Below are 22,482 nucleotides of genomic sequence, written 5' to 3' on the forward strand. Positions count from 1 at the left end.
CTCGGCCCAGACGTCATGCGGCTCGAGAACAATGCTCGGCGGCTGGCCGGCTGACAGCTTTGTCATGGCGTGGGCGGGCGGCGGCGGCGTCAAAGGGTGGCTGGCGGCGCGCTCCAGTGCCGTCGGGCGCTGGGTCGTCCCGCCGTCGGGGGCCGGGCTCATGGGACGCGGCAGCGGGGCGGGGCCGTCGATGGAGCGGGATGACGTGGGCGATGGTGCGAATTCATCCGGCCTCCGCTCAGCTATTCATAGGCCGCTCGCGCACCCCGTGCGTGGACCACGGCGGGCCATTGTAAGCCCATTTGGAGTCCCGCGGGGCGGAGCGGGCACCAGGAGGGCCCGCGGTGCCGGTTTGAATTATGACAGTGTTATGGGATTAGCCACGGAGAGGGGGAGAGGACGTCATTGGTCAGCCCGCGATATCAAACTGGGAGGTCTCGTAATTTGTCCTTCGGCAAGGCTAGTGATCAGCTCAACTGGTTTCGTGGACGCTCTCGGAATGGCTCGGAAAAGGCTGCTTTGTAGCTCCCGCTACGAGCATCTGTCGTCTTCCAAGTCATCTCAACAATTCCAGCATCGGCTAGCTTAGCTAACCACAAAATGAAGCGCGGGAGATCTATCAAGTACCCGAGGGAGGGTTTTACCGCCATTCACCGATGGGGTGGAGCTTCATGAATAGCCGATAATTAAGTTTAAGCCCACTCTTCCGTATGGCGTATTCCACCTAATCCCGCGGGGACGGGGGCAGATCGTTTTAACCCAAATGTGCAAAACAGTCAAATTCGGTTTGTGCCGCTCGTGGTCGGATTTCGCCGGGCGTTTTCCGTCGATCGCGGCGAACAGATGTGCGGCCGTTCGACGCACGGCCGCCCTCCCTAGCGACGGCGCGCCGCCGGTAATAATTTCGATGGCTCATCGGATGATCTCACAGCTGCCGGCCGCAGACGGGGCCGGGGTCGGGGTGGGGCCGATCTGGACCACTATTTATTCGGCACAGACGGGGCCCCGGTTCAGGGGCCGTAAATTGACGCCCAGCCGAGTGACGCACCGATCATGGCCGGTCGGTCGAGGCCGTTCCGACTGGCCGCCGCCGATCGGCCCGGCGCTGACAGGGACACCGCGGGGACCCTCTCGACCGGTCTTCACTCGCGGCCGGGGTCGCGCCCCCGCCGGCGTCGTTTGCCAAATTGACACGTTTTGGAGTGTCCCGCGGCGACGTTTAGGAGGCGACGTCGGCGGCGGGCCGCACGCGCTCGGGTCCAGTTCCGGCGGCGCCACCGAAAATATTCGCCCGTGATAAACGAGCCGCCTTTAATTATGTCTCCCGCTGTTCACAGCAACCCGACTATGCGCGTGATCCAACAATAATCACGGCTTTGTTGTGGCCGTTTGTAATTACGTCACGCGGGCGGGGATGCGCCCGCCGGCCCCGAGAGACCGCAACGCTCTCGTTCCGACGGCCTCGAACACCGGGAGACTGTGACGCAGGCTCCGAAGATAGCCGGCCCGGTCGGGACCCGCCCTTTCCCATCCCGGGCTGAGCTACGGTCCGATCAAGTACTATAAATAATCGTCATTGAAAAGGTAGCTGTAACCGTTGGCTCGTAAAACAAGCCGAACCAGGACCGGGCCGGCCACTGCATTGTTAGTCGAGGCTGCACATGCCGACGTATGTATTTTATGCGGCCGCGGCTGATTGTCTTCGCCGCGGCTGTCATCGGCGCACTTAACGGCGGGGACGCAGCATGCGGCATTGTTTAGGGCTGTGGAAAAAATTGCAGCTGGCGGATCGTGCTGCAGCCGCTGACTTGCCGGTTACGCGAACAATGTGCGAGCTTTCGCCATGGGAGGCGGCGCCTTCTCAGCGGCCGCGACCGGCGATTGGATCCGCGCGGCGGGCGACGGCGGCCGACTCTGCAGCAGCACCGCCTGCACGCTGCGTCACGTTTGTTTTGCCGGCGAGCCGCGTCGCGCCGGGCTTGGACACGGCCTTCTCACACCTGCGCCTTGCTGACGGGGCGGCGCGCGGCCGCCAGCCGCCACGCCGTGACGTGCTGCCGCCGTCGCCAGCGCGCCGGCCGGAAAACCGGCACGAAGCTGTTTGCTCATGGCCTCGCGGACACGCTTCAGTCTGCAGCTTTCCCGTCGTTCGCGGCGCTGCACGTGGTGTTCTGCGTCGCCACGGCTGACCCTCTGACCCCGCTGACCTCTGACCTCTCCACTGCAGACCTCAACTACTGCGGCACGCACGAGCCGTGTGTCAACGGCGGCACGTGCGAGAACACCCGACCGGACGAGTACCGCTGCACGTGCCCCGAGGGCTTCTCCGGTGACAACTGCCAGGTGGTGGACAACCCGTGCGCCACGGGCCCGTGCCAGCACGGCGGCACGTGCATCGACATGAGCGGCGACTTCCAGTGCTCCTGCCCGTCCGGATGGTCCGGCGAACGCTGCCAGATCAGTAAGTCCTCGAGGATGGCTCCGGCTGTCGCGCGTGTGACCTGCTGTTCGTCGGGTGTCAGTGACGGATGGCCGAGGGGGAATACGCCTCGTCGCCGACCGCGGCTGGCGGCGGCGCGGCCTCACCGCGTTGAGGAAAAGGCCTTGAGCGCGTCTTCGTTTTCGGCGCGCCCGACGAGGAATGCAACCCAACAACGAGAAAGCGGCGCGCTTGATTGGTGGCTGGCGCCGGCCGTTATAATGGCGCGTCCATCAGTCCAGCCGCCACCCGTGGCGGCGGCTCGGGAGCGGGAACGCATCGCCCTTGATGGCTTCGATCCGGACCCGGCCGCCGCCCAATAACAGGGCAGCGGCCGGCGCGGCCGGCACGGCGCGGCGTCGGCAAACCCGCCGCATTAAAAGAAGACGGAGAGCGACGTTTGCGAGGCGCGGCGCCGCGCGACGCACCGACCCGCTGATTTTACGCGCGGCGACCGCTGGCGCGTGCGTGGCTTAATTTAGTGGCGACGAGTGAATGCGATGGTCGGCGCGCGGTTTCGGCGCACCGCGAGCGGCGCCTTTACAGCCGCGGCGTGCTGAGACAAAAACGGCGCGCTGGCGCGAGCGGCGCACCGCCGAGTCACAGCGCTCACCGACCAAGCGTGCCGCACATTTCTGCCGCAGCACCACCGCCTGGTGGCCGGCGCAGGCGCCGTGACCGGAAGGGTCGCCGGTCGGACATCTCCGGCCGGCGACGCCTTCACCCCCGCCGCCGGCCTCCGCCCGATCAGGAGCCGTGATGAGAGCGACCGGGCGTCGGCGGCGCCGCCGAGCGCCGCCCGATGACGGCCATTACGGCGGCCCTAATGACGCGATCGTGGCGCGGTGGCAGCACCGCCCGGCTGCCAGACGCGGTAATAGGGGGAAATCGGCGCCGGTGAGGACGCTTTCTCACGAACCCCTTCGGCCGGCGACGGCGGCCCGCCGATTAACGCTCGCGCTCGCCGATCGGTTCATTGTTTTGGGGTGGCTGCGGTGAATTTGTGCCTCGTGCGGCGAACGGGCGGTGCTGTGTTCGCCGCTCCGGCGGCTTAGACGCCGCCGACGGTGCAGCCACCGCGCACAATGTTAACAGTCGATAAACCGCGGCTCAGCTGACGCATCGCCCTGTAAAACACACCGATATCGCGGCGGTGATCGCTGTCGTCTGCGCCGAACGGTGGGTAGCGGTCAGAGCGCGCGCCACGGGCCCACCTCTGTTTTAGACTCACCGGCCGTCGATCCTATAATTGCCGCTCGCACCGGCTGTAAACTGTACAACACGGGGTTTACAGCCCTCTATTCTCATGCTAGGAATGCTTGGGAATTGTCTGAGTGAATTAAATCCGTTCGGTCTCGGCGCAGCGGAGGTCCATCCTCGCCGGGCATTCAAACGCCCGGTCACCGCGCACCCACTAAATCCGGAATATAATGCAAAGTAATGAATCACGAACTGCGGCGAGGGAGGAGTGCAGCGCGCCAAATTACAGCTCCATGCGACCGCGGCCCCATTACGCTCCGATCGGAGTTTATTCAATGCAGCCCCCGCGCATAGTTGGGTTTTTACTGCACTGCAGCGCACAGAGGCCGCCGGTAACCTCTTATTAGGAAACCCTTTTAATTTATCCCGCGGCCGTCGCATTCGGGTGGCCTCCGCCTCATTAGAGTCGATGACTGGGTCTTCTGGCGCTTCTGCGCAAACAGGCGGCGCGGGTGACTGATTCAGCGTCATGACTGGCCGGCGCGGGGCGGCTGACCCAGGGTGACCGCGCCCGGTCGCAGCCGCCTGCGCTGCTCCAAACAATACCGCTGTTTTTCGGACCGCGCGCCGAGGGTTTTTGCGTGAGTTCGCGTCTAATGAGAGCTCAGGGCCGCCGACGCTTCTATTGGCCTCGTCAGCGCCTCTATTGGCCGTTAATTGAATCAACCGAGCGCCGGCCGCTCCACGCGATCGGGCGGCGGGCGCGGCGCACCGAACTTAGAGCGACGCACGCGGGGCGCTGTCGTGAAGGCGGCGTACGTGGCGCGCCGACAACGGGCGGCGCCCGCGGCATGCCTCGCCTCGCCAGCATGACAACATTCTACGCGCCTTCCGCGGGCGGCGGCTGCGGACGTTGACAAGCCGTCGACACTGTTTGCCCGGCCCTTTAGCGCCCTGTGTTCAAAGGATTATGAGCGGAAGCGAAACGCACGTTGGCTCGAGGCAAACAGCACGGCGCTCGCCCCCGCCCGCCGCTAACCCCGCGCCCGCGTGTTCCAGACGTCAACGAGTGCGAGTCGTTGCCCTGCATGCACGGCGGCACGTGTGAGGACCTGGTCGACGGCTTCAAGTGCACGTGCCCGCACGGCTGGGAGGGCAACGCCTGCCAGCTCGGTAGGTCGCCGGCGGCGCCGCCCGCCACGTGATTGGCTCCTGACAGCTGCTGATGGGCTGCCGGCGGTCGATCAGCCGTCAGCCGGCCGGCTGCTCGGCCGACGGTAGCGGCGTGTGTGAGAGAGCGTCCCCGGTAGCGGTAAACGACCGGCGGCCGGGTCGAGTGTTACGGTAACACGGCGGCGCGCGAGGGAGGCCCGAGTCAACAGGGGGCGCTCCGGGGCGGGTTCTTTGTGGCCGAGACCGACCGTGTGCGCTGAGATGGATGCCGATCGCCGGTCTGGCGGCTCGAGCGAAGCTTTGTGTGCAGCCGGGTACCGTTTGTCGGATCGTGGGGCGCAGGGGCTGTTGACGATTAACGTGGTTTCTTTGCTCGGGAGATGAAGATCATGATGGCAATGGCGACGATGTCCATGTTGATGACGTCGAAGATAATGATGATGATGACGATGATAATGGTGATTTATTGCCATGACGGCAGCGTGGCGACGTTGATGCTGACGTCCTGCGCTTTCGACAGACTCTGACGAGTGCCGGGGCAGTCCGTGCCTCAACGCCGTCTCCTGCAAGAACCTGGTGGGCGACTACGAGTGCCAGTGCATGGAGGGGTGGACGGGCAAGAACTGCGACCAGGCCATCAGCAACTGCGGCAGCCAGTGCCACAACGGCGGCACCTGCATCGACCTGGCCCAGGACTACCGGTGCATCTGCCAGTCGGGCTACACAGGTCAGCGCACCGCGCTCTCGCCCCGCTCCACGCCTCCATGCCGCGCTTTGTCTCTGCCGGATTCGTTATTAGCCGCCATTACGCCGATGTGAAATCGTGTTTTCGCTTAGGCGCTGCACCACTCGCGCCGGCTTACTTTGGCTTCGACAGCGGCGCCCTCCGTTAATCGGCGTTTCCCACCAAAGACCGGCCATCAAGGCCGCGCGGCAAATATAAGCGGTGCAATCAATGTTGACCGGTCTCGTTAAGCAAACAGATCACGTGCTCCGCTGCTGCTCTGCACGGCTGTTTCACACATGGCGACTACGAAGCCGTATAAGTGGGCAGCTTCTGGTGCTCGTTCCTTCGTACCCGCCGGCGTACCAACCAGTTTTGGTTATTTATCGCTCCCCGCGGCGACCCATCCGCAAAGCACGCATATCTTCTGAGAAGGAGGTGCCCTGGGCTGTCTAGCGCGCGAGGTCACCGCGGACTGACCCGGGGGCCACGCTGAGGCGGGTTTGCAGCAGCCAGACGGCGGCCGGACGCCGCTGGTTGCCTCCGGCCGCCGTCATCCGCCGTCCTTCCGAAGCCCGCCCAAAAGCCGCGATTAACCGGCACCCCAGAGCGCTGCAATTCGGCCGTTCGAACGGCCACCCGTGACATCTGGCGCCCGGCGCTTCTGTGAACCGGGCGCCGGCCCGTGTCGGTGGCACGGGCCGCGCCGCCGCAGAGGCCGCCGCCTGACCCGCTCCGCCGGCGCGGTTTCCGCGCGGCATTCGCGGGCTTTGCGGCCGCCCTGCGGACGCCCGGCCGCCGCCGGGCCCGGCGGCCCTCACCACCGGACGCCGGCGGCGGGCGGCTACTTCTCACGCCGGGCGTCCAAACGACCGCCAGGCACGACCTTGCCCGTCGTCGAGAAACGCATGGACCGTAGACGCGCGGGCGCCAATCAGCGTGCGGGGCTCATTAGGCGCCGCCGAGCGGCCGCCGCTAATGAGCCCACTGCAGATCGCTGTCCTGCTAATTGTCTTCTAAATATTTGATTTATCAAGATGAGAAGCTTATTATCGATTCCGCTGGCTTTTTAGATGGTGCATAAATCGTGGGCCTGAGGTAGGAGCGAGCAGTGTAATAACAGCTGGCGTTGGGCGGCGAACCGTGGCGGAATTAGATATCTCGGGCGCTGGGGTCGCGAGCTCTATCTCTTTTCATTGCCCTCATCGGTGCACAGGGGTTGGTCCACGTTTTATTTGCTGCGTCATGCTGTTCGCAAACTTTGCCCGGCCGCCGCTGCCGACTCATCCTCCTTTGAACGTCTTCATTGGTGCTCGTCTCCAAGTCGGTGGCATTGAAGTGCCGCGGCGCCGGCAACGCCGCATGAGGCGCCAGCACCGCGGGCCGGCGGCCGTGTCCGGGCGTCGCGAGCTGACATCCGCGCCGCCCCCAGGCCGCAACTGCGAGGAGAACATCAACGAGTGCCAGCCGAACCCGTGCCTGAACGGCGGCGAGTGCGTCGACCTGATCGGCGGCTTCCGCTGTATCTGCCCGGTGGGCTACACCGGCGTCAAGTGCGAGGTAAGTCCGGCTCGGGCCGATTTCAGATGCACGAGCGAGATCAAGCCGCATGCGTTGCTTTAGTTTCAGGGGTGTTTCGTCAGCCCTCGGCGGGGTTGGCGCGGGTGGATGCACTGGGGGGGGGGGGGGGGGGAGGGGGGGAATTTGAACCCGGACCTGGGCTGTATGCCAGTCTGGACGTGAAGCCAGGAACGCTAGGATAAACTGGTGGTCCCAAGTGGCATGGACGGTGGCGAATCTGCACAAATAATCGTTCATGGTGACAGTGTTTAGACGGCTGGGGAAAAGATCGTCTTCATCACTGGGCAGTATACATGTATGCAGCTCATTTAGATAAATATGCGCATATGGGCCGGGGAGCTTGACAGGGATTGGGTGCGACGCGATTCCCGTGGTCAGTCGGCGCGCTGTCCGAGTGCAGATATCTGAATCAAGTTCGGTTGTCCATCGTGTTGCGCATGTCTACAATCGAGATCGATCGCAGCGCGGCCGTGTCTCTGCGCTCATGCAGATGGTTATTGAAAGCATGTATTGCTGAACTGTTCCGAGAAGCGATGCTTGCATCACTCGCTGATCGATTTGTCAGCCGAGTTGTCACAGGCAAACCGAGGTGTCGCAGGCTAGCCGGCGTGAGTCGTCCAAGTCACAAAGGAGTACGATTTGGTCGTGCTTTTAACCATGGTTGCCTTTTTAGTTTTGACAAATCAGTTTGCACGCGTCAGTGCTTAGTCGGTGTGGTGTGCTGGGTCGGCTGGCCTGTGGGTGCAGTTCGGCTCCGTCCCCGATTCGAAGCCCGGACCGCGGCCGACGCGGCTGGGGCAGCGACTTTTGCGCTAATGAAGACCAGCTCGGCCCGGCTGCTACACTCTATGCAAATCGGTTGGCGCGGCCGGCCCGCCATTGGCTCATTCATAGTCAAAAGTGGCGATGATTGGACAAATCGCGGCTAGCCCCGCCTTCGTCCGCCCCGGCAGGCTGCCAACATCGGCAGTATACCCTTCATGAGTGTTGCCTAATTGCATGCTGCAGTCTAATGTAATGGCGTTCATATTTCTCAGATAAATTTCGAATCAATCGCCGGAACAAAATGGCCGCCGTCCGCCGTTCGATAGCAGTCGTGGGGTCGTTACTTAGGCTGACCTGCGAGCGGAGACCGCAGCAGTCAGCTTAACGTGCGCACGAGATCTAGGGCCGCCCCACTCTCATTGCGAGCCGGGCGGAAATACCAGCCGACTCCGAGTGAGCGCGGTCTGATTAGTCCGCCCGGTTGAGCGGCCCTAAATTCCCGCTAATAACACATGTCCCATTGACGTTGATCTGGTCCGGGCACCCTAACGACGCCGTAGCCGGCAAATTGCTGGGAAAAGAAGAGTAGTTCGATTAAATGCGCAATAAAAATGCGGCGCGGCAGTGGCTGCGGGGCGGGTCGGCGGCGGCGGCGGCCGGCCGTTCAGAGGTCACCGTTATCGTCTGCGGTCGGCCGCCAGCTGGGCTGATCCCCGCCCGAGCTGTGAGCTCGCTCGGCGCCCTGGCTTCGCCGCGCAGCCTCGATCTAAAGCGTCCCTAAGCGATCTGAAGCGTCGAGGCGAGCGACGCGGTACCAGCACGAGCCGCCGCCGAAACAAAATGGCTCCCGCGCGCCGAAGCTGCGTCGGCTGACGCAGTGCCGTGCGATTTCAGACGGACGTGGACCTCTGCAACCCGAACCCGTGCGAGAACGGCGCTTTCTGCTTCAACACCAACAGCGACTACTTCTGCGACTGTCCGGAGGGCCTGCACGGCAAGAATTGCAGCGAGACAAAGGCCGTGTGCCTGGGCCCGCAGTGCAACGGTGAGTCCGCCGCGATGTGTGGCGGCCGGCTCCTCGTGCGCGTCCGTGGTCCGCGCCGCGCGCGGACCTTCGTCACGCGATTGAGTCGCCTCTCAGCATCCCCCTAGCTCTGTCGCAGATTATGCCACCGCAAACGGTGTCCGTAATTTTCCAGCTGCTGCGCCCAATTTGATGTAATCGCGTCTCGCCGGCCGCGGCTCCCAATGAGCCGGAACAGGGGAGCGGCCGGTGCACACTCGGTGCACGTCGTCGCCTCGTCTGTCGTGCACGGTGGCCGCCGGCCGGCCCGCCTGCCGACACCGCGCCCGCTAACAAATGAACCCCGCGCCCGCCAGACACTCCACTATTTACTGATACCGGATATGCAATTGTATGCTAATAGCGCCGTTTTTGCACGGAGCGCGGCGATATTGTCAACAGCCGGCCGGATTCCGCGCGGCGGCCGCTCCCCAGCGGTGCTCTCCGTCGCCGTGCCTCCGGCGTCTCCGGCGCGCCGCGCTCGCTCGGCCGTGCTGTCAGAGCGCCTTACTGCTGCTTAACGGGGCGCTGGGATCCTGTAGCGGCTCACGTGGTTTCTGGAGCTGCCCGGTAACCAGGAGGTCTTATGTCCGGGGTGGTGTTGGACACTACGAGCAGGCCGCCCGCCGCCCGGGATGATTTAGCCGCGTGTTGCCGCGAGATGCTGCGATATCGCACACGACACGCACGTTCTCCGGCGGGCCGCGCGGCGGTCAGCGAGCCGCCGCCGCCGACGCGCCGTTTTTGCCGCCGCGCCGAGCCACGATCGTCGCCGATAACCGTCGGTGGCGCGGGAAAAAGCCAGCCGGCGGCGGCACATTCCGCTCCGCACCGCGCGGAAAAGTGGCGGCGACGGGCGCCGGGCGCGGGTGTCGTCTTTGTCGGGAGCGGTGTCCGAGCGGCCGGCGGCCGGCGCCGGGTCCGCCGGCCCGCCGGACGCCAGATCACCCGGGCTGCCGGCCGGCGCGGCGCTGCTTCCGGCCCGGCGGCGACCGGGTCACCGTTCCGGCCGCTCCTCCCGCCCCTCCGCGGCTTGGTCAGGTCGCCGCGCGGTCGCCACCCACCGCGGCCGGCCGCCGCGGGATGCTGCTCGCCACACGCGTGCGCACGCACGGATCACCCGCGTGGCGTGCCGCCGGCGTGTCGCGGGGAACACGATACGGCGCGCGACGCCGGCACTGCCACGTGGACGTGTGTGTCAGGTCCTCGGCCGGCTCGTTACTTTTGATTTGTGGCCGAGGTGGTGTCGCGCGCGGCCTGCGGTTTTCTGTGCGCTGCTCGTTCGCACCCTTTGGTAATATCGACGAGGCTCCGGACGGGTCAGGCTGCGGCAGTCGAAGAAAGGGGACATTGGTGGCGCGTTTGACATAGCTGCACATCCGTTGGCGACCGCAGAATGGATATCACTGCCTGCAGAATGCGCTGGTAAATGGCCGGCCGTATTATGCGCTTAATTTACGACAATGGCGCGGCAAAATTTATCGCGAGTTGTAAGTGCTTAATTGCACCACACCTGAACACGTCCTTGATGGTTGTGAAGAATTTCTCCCTCTCTAATCTTGCACTGAAGGCACCGAGCCCATACCAGTGGAATAAATCAGCTATTGGGGTTACCGAGATTATATTACTGTGTGTGTACGCCAGCTCGATCGCTCACGGCCAAGGGCGCCGATACGCCGTTTAAGCGGACTTGAAATCTGAGGGCGTCGTTTGCGTGGGGTTGACATGAGCCTTCACGTGCTTGATACGGTCATGGATAGCCCTTATAGGCGTGCACTTATTTATGCGCATGGTTAGTTGCAGCTTGGTCCTGATCTAATTCAGGCTGTCAATCGGTCAAACGAATTCCATTCAGTATCACTATCTCGTTGTCATTTTCTCTTCGCGTTGCTCGTTTAACGGCGCGTTTGTCAGTTATCGCGCCTCTGTGTCATGTTTTCTCCCCGGGCGGCCTGGTACGTGCCTATGCCGGTGCTACGGCTGCCCAGAGCCCGCTCCTCCTTGCGTCCCCACGCTCTTGTAGAATCGTCACAACACCCTCTCGCTGTAGCGTCCCGGCACTGCCTCATCTATCGCGCCTGGTCCTGACCTGGTCTGGTCTGACCGGCGGAGCGCACGTGTTCATCCCGCCTGTACGGGCTCCCTGCCCCGCCGCGCCACCTGACCGGCGGAGCGCACATGTTCATCCCACCTGTACGGACTGCCTGCTCCGCCGCGCCACCTGACCGGCGGAGCGCACGTGTTCATCCCACCTGTACGGGCTCCCTGCCCCGCCGCGCCACCTGACCAGCGCCGTCATCCGACAGTGGACAGCTGCATGATCTCATCGTCGGCCGGCGGCGGCCAGCGCTCTGCGTCGCGGCACGTCACCATCTGCGGCGAGCACGGCCGCTGCCTGTCGGCCGCCGGCGGCCAGTTCAGCTGCGCCTGCGACCCCGGCTACACCGGCGGCTACTGCCACCAGAGTGAGTGTTACCCGAACCTGGCTGCGCCGGCGGCTGCTGCCATCAGAGCAAGCGGCACCCAGGCTACATACACATGCAGGCAACGCGTGAAACAAAGCATGAGCTGTGTCGTGACTACCGCGCTCAAACCGCGATGTTGACATGACAAGGAGAAATGGGCCTCCTTGCGAGCTTTTTGGGTCGAAGAAGGTGTACTTTCGATACGAACGGCATGCTATTGGAAATATTATTTGGGCGTTGACTTCGGAATCGAGACAGGTTTACCCGAAGGCATGATGAAAGATTAGTAAAATACATTGGGAATACAAGCTCACAGACATCCTGTGGCGCCATGAAACTCTGACGTCACGGCGTCACACTTCAGCGATACTTTCGGTAGCGGCTAAGTGTGACTTTGGTCAGCACCCACGGTGGTGAGGTCCGTCGGGATGGTGGGGTGAGGGTGGTGGAGGAGGGGGGGGGGGGGGCGTGACAAATAGCTCCCATTGCCCCCGCGCGTCAGTGGCATGGCGCCGTGATCTATAGCGGTGGTCGCGTAGACATGTGACAGCTTTCGAGGCGGGACAGCTGCTTTGGAGGTGCATTCGTAGTGCTGGCACATGCGCTGAGCAAAGCGGCACTTCCGTCGTGTTGGCTGACTGTGTAAATTGAAACGTCGAAGCATCGGGTTGTGCTAGCGGGCGTCACGAAAACTACGATTCCGCTAGCTTTCAATGCCTGGATAGTTTGGCGGGAATGAGATAGCCTTAAATCTACACAGTCGGAGAAAGGATGACTTGCATTCGTGCTGATCCCATGAAACGTTAAGATCGCCTGCATTATACGCGAAGTTGTTGCCGTCCTCGGCGGTGGCACTATCCTTATTACAATGTTTTGCTTTCGAATCGTCACTGGACTGCCGACGCGGACGTGTCGCCACCCGTGATCGAGGTTCTCCCTTTGCTGATGTCATGGTGATGGATGGCAATTTACGGTGGCGCCTATCTCGCAATCTCCGACTGCGGTAAACCGGCCAAGCCCGCCGAACACGATTCTGACACCGCGTGAGACTAGGACAAAAACGGCACTCGAAAAAATGTCGAACCCTGATATCTTGCCTGTTCGTGTTTGATCAAGCAGGGATCGACTAGATGACGTCACAGACATGTAGGTGGTGTGCCTCCCTCGATGTTCGTATGACGTCATTACGTCATGACGTCATTCGCAGAAAGAGGGGAGGGGTAACAGGCGGCTCTACGCCCGTGCACGCGGCTTTGGGGAACTTTGATAGCCTCTTAACGGCGGGCCAACTTATGCGGCTTAGCCTGCGTTCTTTCCGCACTGGAGGTGGCGTGGGCGAACCGTCTGGGCCCAGACGGCGCCAGCGCAGCTCCCGCCTCCGACCTGCCGAGGCCTGACGCGTTATCGGCTGAGGACGAGGCCGGGGTCAGACCACAGCGTCCGCCGTGACCTGCACGAGGCGTCGTCGCCGCCCTGCCGTGCCGCCGCCGGGCGTCACGCACCCACAGGCGAGAGAGCGCGCGCCGGTGGCATGTCGGCACGTCCCCCGCGCGCTAATCCGGCCCCGGAGTCGGCCGTGATTCAGCTGGGAGGCAGCGGGCGCGCGCGGTTGCGGCGGCCCTGCGGTCCAGACGGCCTGGCTGCGGCCGCGGCCCCTGCCGCCGCCGCCGCGCGCCCGGGACCGCCGCCGCAGCTCGTCAGCTACGCTCTGCCTCTGGCCGCTGAGGAGAGTCACGCGCCGGGGGAACGGATGCTACCCAGCGCTTCCAGCCAGGTTCGGACTGACGGCAGTGGATCACGCGCGATCCGAAGTGGCAGATCGCACACGGCCTGGAGTGGACGTCGTGCGCTGGTCTCCGTCAGTCGACTTCTGGTCGGCGGCTAAGAAGCCCTTGCTGACGTCTCGCCGCTACCGCGCCGCATTTCCGCCGCTACAGGCTGGCCAGAGTTCTGCAGAGAACATCTCAAGCCGGTCTTTGAGAACCCGTCCTGAGCCAGGAAGACAGCTTGCTGATAGACCAGGGTCCGCGACCCGGGGACGTTGCGCTGTCGCCGCGTGCCGACCGGACTACACGCGAGGACCCGCACACCGCACCGGGCGCCGCTGGGGCCGCGACCTCCCGCTAATGACCAGTCCTGCGCCCGTGCAGCCCGACCGGACCGGCTCAGGATGCGTGCTGGTCGGCGCCGGCGGTGCGGTCGGCGCTCGGCTGTGCGGCGGGGACTGCTGGCGAATTCCAGTGTCGGCTGCGCTAACGAGCGCAGTCAGCTCTGTCCGCCGAGCGGGGCTCTCACTCCCCCGGCTGCTGTGACCGGCTCCGGGAGGTGACGGGCGTCCCAGCGGTCGCTCGCCACCGCTCACACGCACCGCCTGCCGCACCGAGCCGCTCCCGCCGGCTGATAACGCGGCTGTGACTTGTAGTGGCCGCTGCTCGACCCGGAGCCAGATCTCAACAGCTTTATCACGGCAGCGGCGGAGCGCTTGTCAAACAAACTCGGCTCCACCCGCGCGGCGGACGGCGCGCGCGGCGCTCGCCTGGGAACCGTCACGCTCCCCGCCGCGCTCCCGTCGCCGCGTGCAGGAGCACTCCATCAGCGCGAGGAGCGTCTGTCGGCGGCTCGTGGCCGCGCGGCCGACCCCTCGCAGCTCGGGCCGGCCCGATAAAAGCCGCGGCAACCTATAACAATAGCGCGCGGCCGTAAACCGACGGCGCGCGGTCGGGAGCCCCCTGATTCAGTCATAAAGCGAGCACCGGCCACCGCCCGCCCCCCGCCGACGCCGGCGGGCGGCCGCCTGCAACAGGCCGGGTCCGCTGCGCTAATTGTCCGCCGGGTCCGCCGCGCTTCGTTAGCGGCTGGCCGAGCGGGCGGCAGTGAGCCGGGGACGCGGCAGCGACGGGTGTCGCCATCGGCTCGACGGAGCGGCCCCGGCCAGCTTCGAGGCTGGAAGAGGGCGGTGTGGAGGGCGGTGACAGTCGGTTATGCAGACCAAATCTACTGGCGAATGTCCAGGTCGACGAAATGTGAGCAATGGCGAATGCAAATCGGTGTGGTAAACAAGATGTCCCGTCCTTGCACCGACATTATGGTGATATACAAGGCACACAGCCGGGGGGTCAACAACAGGTTTTGCTTGGATCAACTCAGAAACCTACAAGCCGCCTGTGGCCGCCTGTGACCTTCTTCTGCCGCGGGCTCAGAAGCCACAGAAGCGGCCTGACCCGCGCGGTTCGGCGGTCGTCGGGTCAGCCTTGGTGTCCCCATGCCGTGAGATCGAACCCAATTACCGGCTATCCGGTCGGCGTTTTTGGTAGCGCCAGAATGTGACCGGCCGGCTCGCCTCAGCGGCCGCATCGCTGTATAATTGGCACGCATGCCGCGGATACGTGCTCTAAGTGTCGGCACATCGGCGCCGCTTTAATGACTAAAACAGACGAGATGCTGGACATTGCTGGGGCCGGCCTCGACAGCTGCTGTCGGCCGAGTCGCCGACAGCCATCGGCCGTCCGAGCTGCTGTCCATCAGCGTCGGCGCAAACAAGGGGCGGCGACTGACCACGCTTCCGGACACGCCGTTGGCTTTCGTGTTTGATGGCTTAGAAATGGCTCGTTAATTGGATGTCGTCGGCGTGCTTGTATTAACTGGGACAGGGGCTTGCGTGAGGTTCGACCCGGTGACACCCTTGCTACCCGATACTACCTGCTGCCGTTCTTGCAGCTGTGCCGTTCGGCGAAATTAGCAGCAGTTCATGCTGCATTTGCATGTTTCGGGACACTTTTACTGTTTACTGACGTCAACATTAACGTTTGAATCCCCAGACATGACATGACACTGGGTAAGCTGTTTCGACCAAGCATGTGCTTTCTGTCGTCGGCAACATTCCGGGTATCGGACGTGCTTGGAGAAAAATGTTTGACGCCAGTTACTTTTTCAACGATGTCACGCGGGCGGGCCAGATCCCTGGGAGCGGTCCCGACCGACCCACGGCCACGATCGCAGACTCGATAATGGGTGGACGACAGTGCTCTAACGGCCATGACTGATCATTCGATTATTCATCAACTCACGTGTCTCTCGGGCGATGTGGCTTTGCACTCCGGTGGGCACGATGAGGGCCGGTGGCGTGTGCCGTAAGGGCGGCACGAAGCCGGGCTCGTGATCACGAGTCCGACGCGCCGCCGACTGTCTTTTGCGCCTCGTTGACGGTGGTCCAAGATTATCCTTGCCTCTGGTCTTTGGCGGGTGATTTGGATAGGCAGCCTGCCAGATGACGCGCGGAAAGAGCTCTAAAAAGCCTTATGCGTGTATGTTGTTTGGAGAGAACCACAGGCAAGTGTCTCCTGGCACACCTTGGATCGCTGGGTACGTTTTGTATAGACTATCTCCCCAACTTTCATTCCAACTGTCGACAACTGGACAACCAAACGTCTTTCGGCGCATATATCTTCCAGCATGGGGAGCCCTTTGCCAGAATACTGCTCCGACTCCTCCGCCTGGTCATGTGCCACTAACCGACCCGCCTTTCTTCCAGACATCAACGACTGCAGCAGCGACCCGTGCCACAACGGCGCCACCTGCATCGACGGCATCAACAGCTTCACCTGCATCTGCCCTCTCGGCTGGGAAGGCCCGCTCTGCAACACCAGTAAGCAGTGCTGAAGCGCCCGCCCGCCGCCCGCGACGACCGGCCCTCCTGCATTCCTTCCGTTCGGTCCGCTGCGCGCTCCTGTCCGGGCGACACCTGCCGCGCCCGCCTCACTGCGCGCTAGACCCTGTTCGACACGATCCTTCGCCGTGCACCGCGAGTGTCGCTCGGTCCAGCAGCCCTCTTTTCCGCTCGCTCGCATTACGTCCGGTCGGACGCCCTGGCCGTGCGGTCGGCTGCGCGCTCTCTCGCGCTCTGTCGCGCGGGGCCGAACACGGCCCTGACGACCGGCCTCGGCAGTCCGTCAGAGGCGCCCGGTCGCCGCGCGGGAATGCAGCTAATCTTCTGCCTTATCTGCTGATTGGGACAATCATCCGGTAGCTTTGTTCGACGCCGACGGAGGCCGCTTTCGTCCGGCGCGGCCGGTCATTAGCCGTTTTAAAAGGCGCCACCGCCCGCGGCCCCCCGCGGGATGCGACTCGTGTCCCGTGGACACGGCAGCGGCGCGGATGGCCCCGAGTCGGCAGCCGGGGCCGACCGAGTCTGTCGCTCGCCCGCGCGGTGGCCGCCGAGCCCCGCGCCTGCCCTTATGCAATGCAACCCAACTGGTTTGACGGGCTTCTTTATCTCTCACCACGGAGCGTTTCCCACGCGATAACTTTCCATTCCCATACAACACTTGCTGGCGAGGACGGCTAGCGGGCGCACTGCAAACTCGGGTCAGATTGTGGGCGAGGGTGGCATCTGCACAGTAGGGGACCTTGTCGCGAGACAGCCGTCCCGCGCGCGTGCTTGCGTGCAGTGGGCGGGCCAATCAATTGATCGGCGTTGCTCACCTCTGACCCGGCGCGCGCACAGGGGTCAGCGGGGTCAGCGGGAGCTCATCTGGACTCCGCCAGCGGCTCTTCCGTCCTGGAGATCTTCGGCAGTCGCCTGTCTTGTGTGGCGTGCCCCCGGGCGCGGGGCATAACCGAAAGGGCCCCATAATCGTACTGAGTGCTGTGTTTTCCCACCGTGCAGCGGCGTCTAAACGGGCCGTTTTGCCAGGGACTTGACCCACCACGTCAGGATGCGCCTCGTGGGAGCCGGCCTTATTTAGTGCAGCCGCCGGGCTGCGGGCCAGGTTCGCCTCAGTCTCCTCTAACTGGCTAGAAACAGCGCACGGGCGGCGTGCGGCCGCCGGCGTGCCGCCGCGTGTCGCGTGACCGGCCCTCACGCCGAGCGTGACCGCCTCACGCGCCGTGACTGACCGCACCGTCCGCCTGTCCGCAGACAAGAACGAGTGCGAGCCGAACCCGTGCCGTCACAACGGCTCGTGCGTGGACGCCGTGGCCGACTACGCGTGTGCGTGCCCGGAAACGCGCAAGGGCAAGCGCTGCCACCTGACCGACTCGCACTGCGATCTCACCACGTGCCTGAACGGCGGCACGTGCCGCGACCTGGGCTCCACGTTCCTCTGCCACTGCACGGATGACTGGGAGGGCACCGTCTGCCAGCTGCGCAAGAACCCCGCCTGCAGCACCAGCCCGTGCCTCAACGGTGCCACGTGCGTCAACACGGGCGACACGTACTCGTGCATTTGCCGCGAGGGCTACGAGGGCCGCCGCTGTGAGCACGACATCAACGACTGCAACCCGCACCCGTGCTACAACGGCGGCAGCTGCGTGGACGGCATCAACTGGTTCAGCTGCGAGTGTCCGCGCGGCTTCCTCGGTCCCGACTGTCGCATCAACGTGGACGAGTGCGCCAGCAGCCCGTGCACGTTCGGTAGCACGTGCGTGGACGCCGTCGGCGGCTACACGTGCATCTGCCCGCCTGGCAGGGCCGGCTCCCGCTGCTCGGAAGGTACGTGTGGCTTGTACGGGCCTGCTCCGTTTCGAATTGGGGCCACATGAAACGCTTTTTTCAAGTGCCTGTGTGTTGTGACTTCCGGGATTGGGTTGTTTTCCTCATGACGCCGAGGAACGACGCCTGCGGATCGTTTTCGGCCACAATGGACCCGGCTTTGGTGTGACATTGGTTTGGAGCGATGCTTCGGCTTGCCAGCGGTTCAGCAGCGCGAGCCTGCGTCGGAGAGCGCGAGCCGTGTGGCTGCCTGTACCGCCCTTGTGAAGACCTCACATGGCACATGCTCTAACGCGGCTGCTCGCCGTTGGCAGTGGTGGATGCGCCCGTATCGGGGGCCTCCTGCTTCTGGCGCGGCTCGCACTACTCGGACGGCGACACGTGGCGGCACTCGTGCAACACGTGCCGCTGCCAGAACGGACTCGTCACGTGCACCAAGCTGTGGTGCGGCGCCGGCAACTGCATCGAGTCCATCAACGACGTGCTCACGCTGTCCGAGTGCGGCCCCAGCCAGGTGAGCACCCTGTCCTTCCGCCCCCATCCCCTCCCCCCGCCGTCTGCCGCCGACCGCCGCGGGACAGCCACGGAGCCGCGCTGGGCTGGGAGTGGCCCGGTCTGTCTCGGCGAGCATTACGCTGTCGGCGGTGGCAGCGGCGCCGTAAATATTCATGAGCGAGACATTATGTCGCCTGCAAGTGCAGGGCTCGCCCGCCGGTCACCACTGTCGTCCGCGCCGCCTGCACGGACGCGATGCCTCCCAGGCGCCAAACCCCTTTCTCAGCTGCATACCAGCTTTACACCGTTGGACCGCTTGCTTGTGCATTGAGAACACCTTTCACTGGGCACACGCTGGGCAGCTGTTCATTTAACGAGCCCCTCTACCAGCGGAGACACACGCTCGCACGAGCGGTCCCCGGGCTTTGTCTGGCGCCTCGCCGTCCGCGTCGCGTCGTGACCGACGTCTCCTCCGCGGCAGGTGTGCGTGCGCGCCCCGAGCGAGTCCTGCCTGGCGCCGCCGTGCGCGCCGCTTGGCGAGTGCCGCAAGCTCGGCGTCGGCAAGACCGTCGGGCCGCCCATCAGCCCGGCGCCCACCAGCTGCTGGCCCAACCAGGCGTTCCTCAGCAACTCGTGCGCCAAGCTGCGCGTGCGCTTCGACACGGCGCGGCTGGCGGTCGGCTCGACGGTCGAGTCGCTCTGCGGGCAGCTGCGCAGGCTGCTGGTCGACAGGCTGGCCGACTCGCTGACGGCCGAGGCGCTGGTCGTCATGTGCGACCTGGCGGCCGGCGAGGCCGCCACGCTGGCCGTGACGCTGGTGAGTCGTGACGCCGCGACGATGGCGGCGCAGATTGGCGCCGCAGATGGCGCCGGATAACGGGCGCAGGCGGCGGACGGGATCGCGTCTGGTCTTGGGCTGAGAGCGTTACGGGTGGAGTGCGGGGCTTCCACGAACGGCTGGGTGATCTGGACCGATCGGAAAACTGTGTGTTTTATGATCGCGTGATAGTTAGCGATCGGTATGCGGCGGGGATATCGTTGATGGATGGATTAAAGTGAGTTAGGCAGATTGCTCGCGTCTTGCTGGATATTTTGACGCACGGCAGGCTCAATTGGCTCTCTAATCTCATGTTCTTTGAAACAAGTGCTTGCAATTTATCCGCTCTATTTCCAGCCCAGTGCAGATATGTGATGATACAATGGGATGATCCACATTTTTGGCTCAGTGAGTAGCTCACACCCTGCACCCATGACGCTCTCGTCACTCTCTAACGTGCCCGCCTCCTCCGGCAGTCGACGCCTCGTTCTGCTGAGGTATCCGCCATCAGCCCGCTGGTGACGGAGACGGCGCAGCGTCTCGGTGACCTGCTGAGCTCAGGGCACGGCTCGCTGCCGGTGGCCGCCGCCGTCACCGAGGTGCACACCGAGACGTCGGCGCGCGCCGAGCCGGCCGCCGGCGGACCGCTGCTCACCGTTGTGTGCACGCTGGTCGCCGTGCTGGTGCTGGCCGCCAGCCTGCTGCTGCTGGCCTGGCAGCAGCGGCGCCGCGCGCGCCGCCTGCGCGACGATGCGCTGCGCAAGGAGGAGAACTGCAACAACGTGCAGAACGAGAAGAACCTGCGGCGCTACCGAAACCGGCTAGACAGTGACGAGCCCGAGTGCCGCGCCGGCTGCACTAGCGACGCCTACCGGGACGGCTACAAGCTGAAGGAGCTTGACATGCCGTCGGGCGGCGCTGCAGCGGCTGCTGCGGCAAAACGCCGCGACTCGCTGGACTCGGTCGAGCTGCGGCTCGACTCGCCGCGAGCCGAGAAGCCGGCACTGTACAAGCCGGTGAACGTGAACAATCTGGCGCCGCCGCGGGGCGCCGGGCCCTCCAAGGAGATTAACAAGGAGATCCTGCGGGACGCGGCGCAACGGCAGCCGGCGCCGAGCAGAACGCTGAGCGAGGACTCACCAGAGCTGCACGAGGTGCTAGTGTGATGGCTGGCGCGCCGCCGGTCGGTCGGCGCGAGGGCGCCTGCGCGCCCCCACTGGACCAGTGCAATGCTCGGTGCGCAGGTGCGTTTTGTTTGCGTTTATCGTTTTTGGAAATCAGTTTACGAGCTTAATTGATAGTGATGTATATTTTATTGTTGACGATAATTTACTCTCTCGGTTTTACCAGTCGGAGGAAACGCATTGGCCGGCTCGCTCGGTGCACGTGTTTTTCTGACCAATCTAATCTCAGTTGGGGCGGGGTTCATTTCATGCTGGTGCGCGTGCTCTGGCACGGGCCGTTGTGACTTGCGCGCCGCAGTTGCGCACACCAGCGCGATACCACTGCGCAGAGCTGTGATGATTTTATACACATTTCACATCCGTGTGACATATATCTCATTCGCCATCACTGTAAGATGTACGATAAGAACTGTGCGGCGGACTGGCGTTCGCTTCGATTCTCACTCGCGTTGCCATATGTGTGTTTCATGTGTTTGAGTGTATGTGATCTCTCGCCGCTGCTTCGTGTGGGGGGGGGGGGGGAGGGGCGGGGCTGGCTCATGTGGGAGGTGATGCAGGCTTTGGCCGTACACTCGGATATATTTGTATTATTCTCTGGAGCCTCGTTGGTTCTGAAGCGTTTGCCGAGTTGACTCTCCTCCCTGACCGTGTAGCCTTCAGTGCTCATTGTTCCGCCCTGTTTCGCAACAGAAAACCCAGTGGTGCTCTTTTAACAAGGTTGTACCATTTTCATGAGGAAGTTTGGGTGAGGGACAGGGGTGGGGAGTGGCGGTCGACCGATCGAACTCCACCACGTCGAGGCAGCTCTCATGTGCAAGTCATCGACATTGCAACTATTTAATATTGGTGTAATTGTATACCGTACGTGCGCTGTACAGAGATGAATACACTTGTGAATTAGTCTGGGACGAATGGTACACTGATATACCTCAGTCATGATGAAATTACGTGGGAAAGAGACGAGACACATTTGAGCTGGAGGTATTGAGAATTGGATTACGTCTATGCGAGGATATTCATACCTTTCCGCCATCCATTAAATCCATGTAGTTTGTTCCCCGCTACCGCTCCACTTCTCAACTGCATCCAAATATTCTCACCGAGAGCGAGATCCGTGTCCTTGTGAGATGGAAACAAGCCAGCATTCGCACAGCCGTGCACTTTAAACAGCAGCATTAATGCATTGCTTTTCCGGTATAAGTACAACAGATAACACCTTGACTCGAGGCGCGGTGAGCTGTTTGCTGATTTGAGATGGCAACGTACAGAAGCCAGTGATACAAAATGTGTGCTCAATATGCGGGGCTTCTCTGGGGATGACCATGTAAGCTGTGGCGTGCTATTGTCAGCTTTATTTTAAAAGCTTTTCATCAGTTGAAGTAAGACCCGCTCATACTACGTGACTCCCCAGTGGAACCTTTCAGACTCGATCGGTTTTCACGTTTTGTGTGTTTCCGAAGTGGTAATCTCACTCTGTTGTTACCGCAATGACATTGACTCAGTCAAATGCACACGGTAGTGGAAGAAATCGAGCGTGACCCACAAACACTGCTAACGCCGCCGCTAAGGGCGCTGGCCGGCCATCACAGAGAGCGTCTGTTTTGAGAACCCACCGCCAGACGGCGGTGACCGAGCGCTGAGTTCGTTCTCCCGCCACCAGAGCGATCCAGTGGCGAGCCGGCACCAGCACAATAGGTGGGTGCCGTATCTAACAGCTTAGGCTGAAGGAGTGATGTTCCTTCCAGAATGTTTGTTGTCTTTATACGGAAGTCTGCGTACGTAATACCAGCATTATGTATTATGTTTGTAACACTGACATTCATGACATTAATGTTCCTGATATTAATGTGCGCCCGCCAAGACTAAAGACGAGCCAAGAAATACAAATACACACCGTGAGAAAGACAGAAAATAGCCCAGGGACTGAAACAAGGCCAGGTTAGACGCGCGAAATCAAAGGTGCATTTACACTTCTCTGTTTTTTATGGCAAGGGCGTGTTTTACCAGAATGTCTAGGCATTTACACGATTTATCACTTGTACTTAT

At 62.7% G+C, this 22,482-nt stretch overlaps 1 protein-coding gene across 1 annotated transcript in view; it reads left to right on the forward strand.

Annotated features, from left to right (window-relative positions):
* Nucleotides 1-20,832, forward strand: part of LOC119107982 (protein jagged-2) — a 58,959-nt gene extending 38,127 nt beyond the window's left edge. Inside the window, exons 7-17 of the mRNA XM_037231573.1 lie at nucleotides 2,228-2,461; nucleotides 4,739-4,852; nucleotides 5,373-5,579; nucleotides 7,009-7,136; nucleotides 8,817-8,967; nucleotides 11,292-11,450; nucleotides 15,982-16,095; nucleotides 17,368-17,940; nucleotides 18,255-18,454; nucleotides 18,917-19,252; nucleotides 19,729-20,832. Coding sequence (XP_037087468.1) covers nucleotides 2,228-2,461; nucleotides 4,739-4,852; nucleotides 5,373-5,579; nucleotides 7,009-7,136; nucleotides 8,817-8,967; nucleotides 11,292-11,450; nucleotides 15,982-16,095; nucleotides 17,368-17,940; nucleotides 18,255-18,454; nucleotides 18,917-19,252; nucleotides 19,729-20,418 — 2,906 coding nt within the window. The 3' untranslated portion in view covers nucleotides 20,419-20,832. The remainder of the gene's footprint in view (nucleotides 1-2,227; nucleotides 2,462-4,738; nucleotides 4,853-5,372; nucleotides 5,580-7,008; nucleotides 7,137-8,816; nucleotides 8,968-11,291; nucleotides 11,451-15,981; nucleotides 16,096-17,367; nucleotides 17,941-18,254; nucleotides 18,455-18,916; nucleotides 19,253-19,728) is intronic.
* The last annotated feature ends 1,650 nt before the right edge of the window (nucleotides 20,833-22,482 follow it).

The sequence above is a fragment of the Pollicipes pollicipes genome, unplaced genomic scaffold (assembly GCF_011947565.3).
Source record: "Pollicipes pollicipes isolate AB1234 unplaced genomic scaffold, Ppol_2.1 Scaffold_2555;HRSCAF=2994_pilon_pilon_pilon, whole genome shotgun sequence".
NCBI lineage: Eukaryota > Metazoa > Arthropoda > Thecostraca > Pollicipedomorpha > Pollicipedidae > Pollicipes > Pollicipes pollicipes.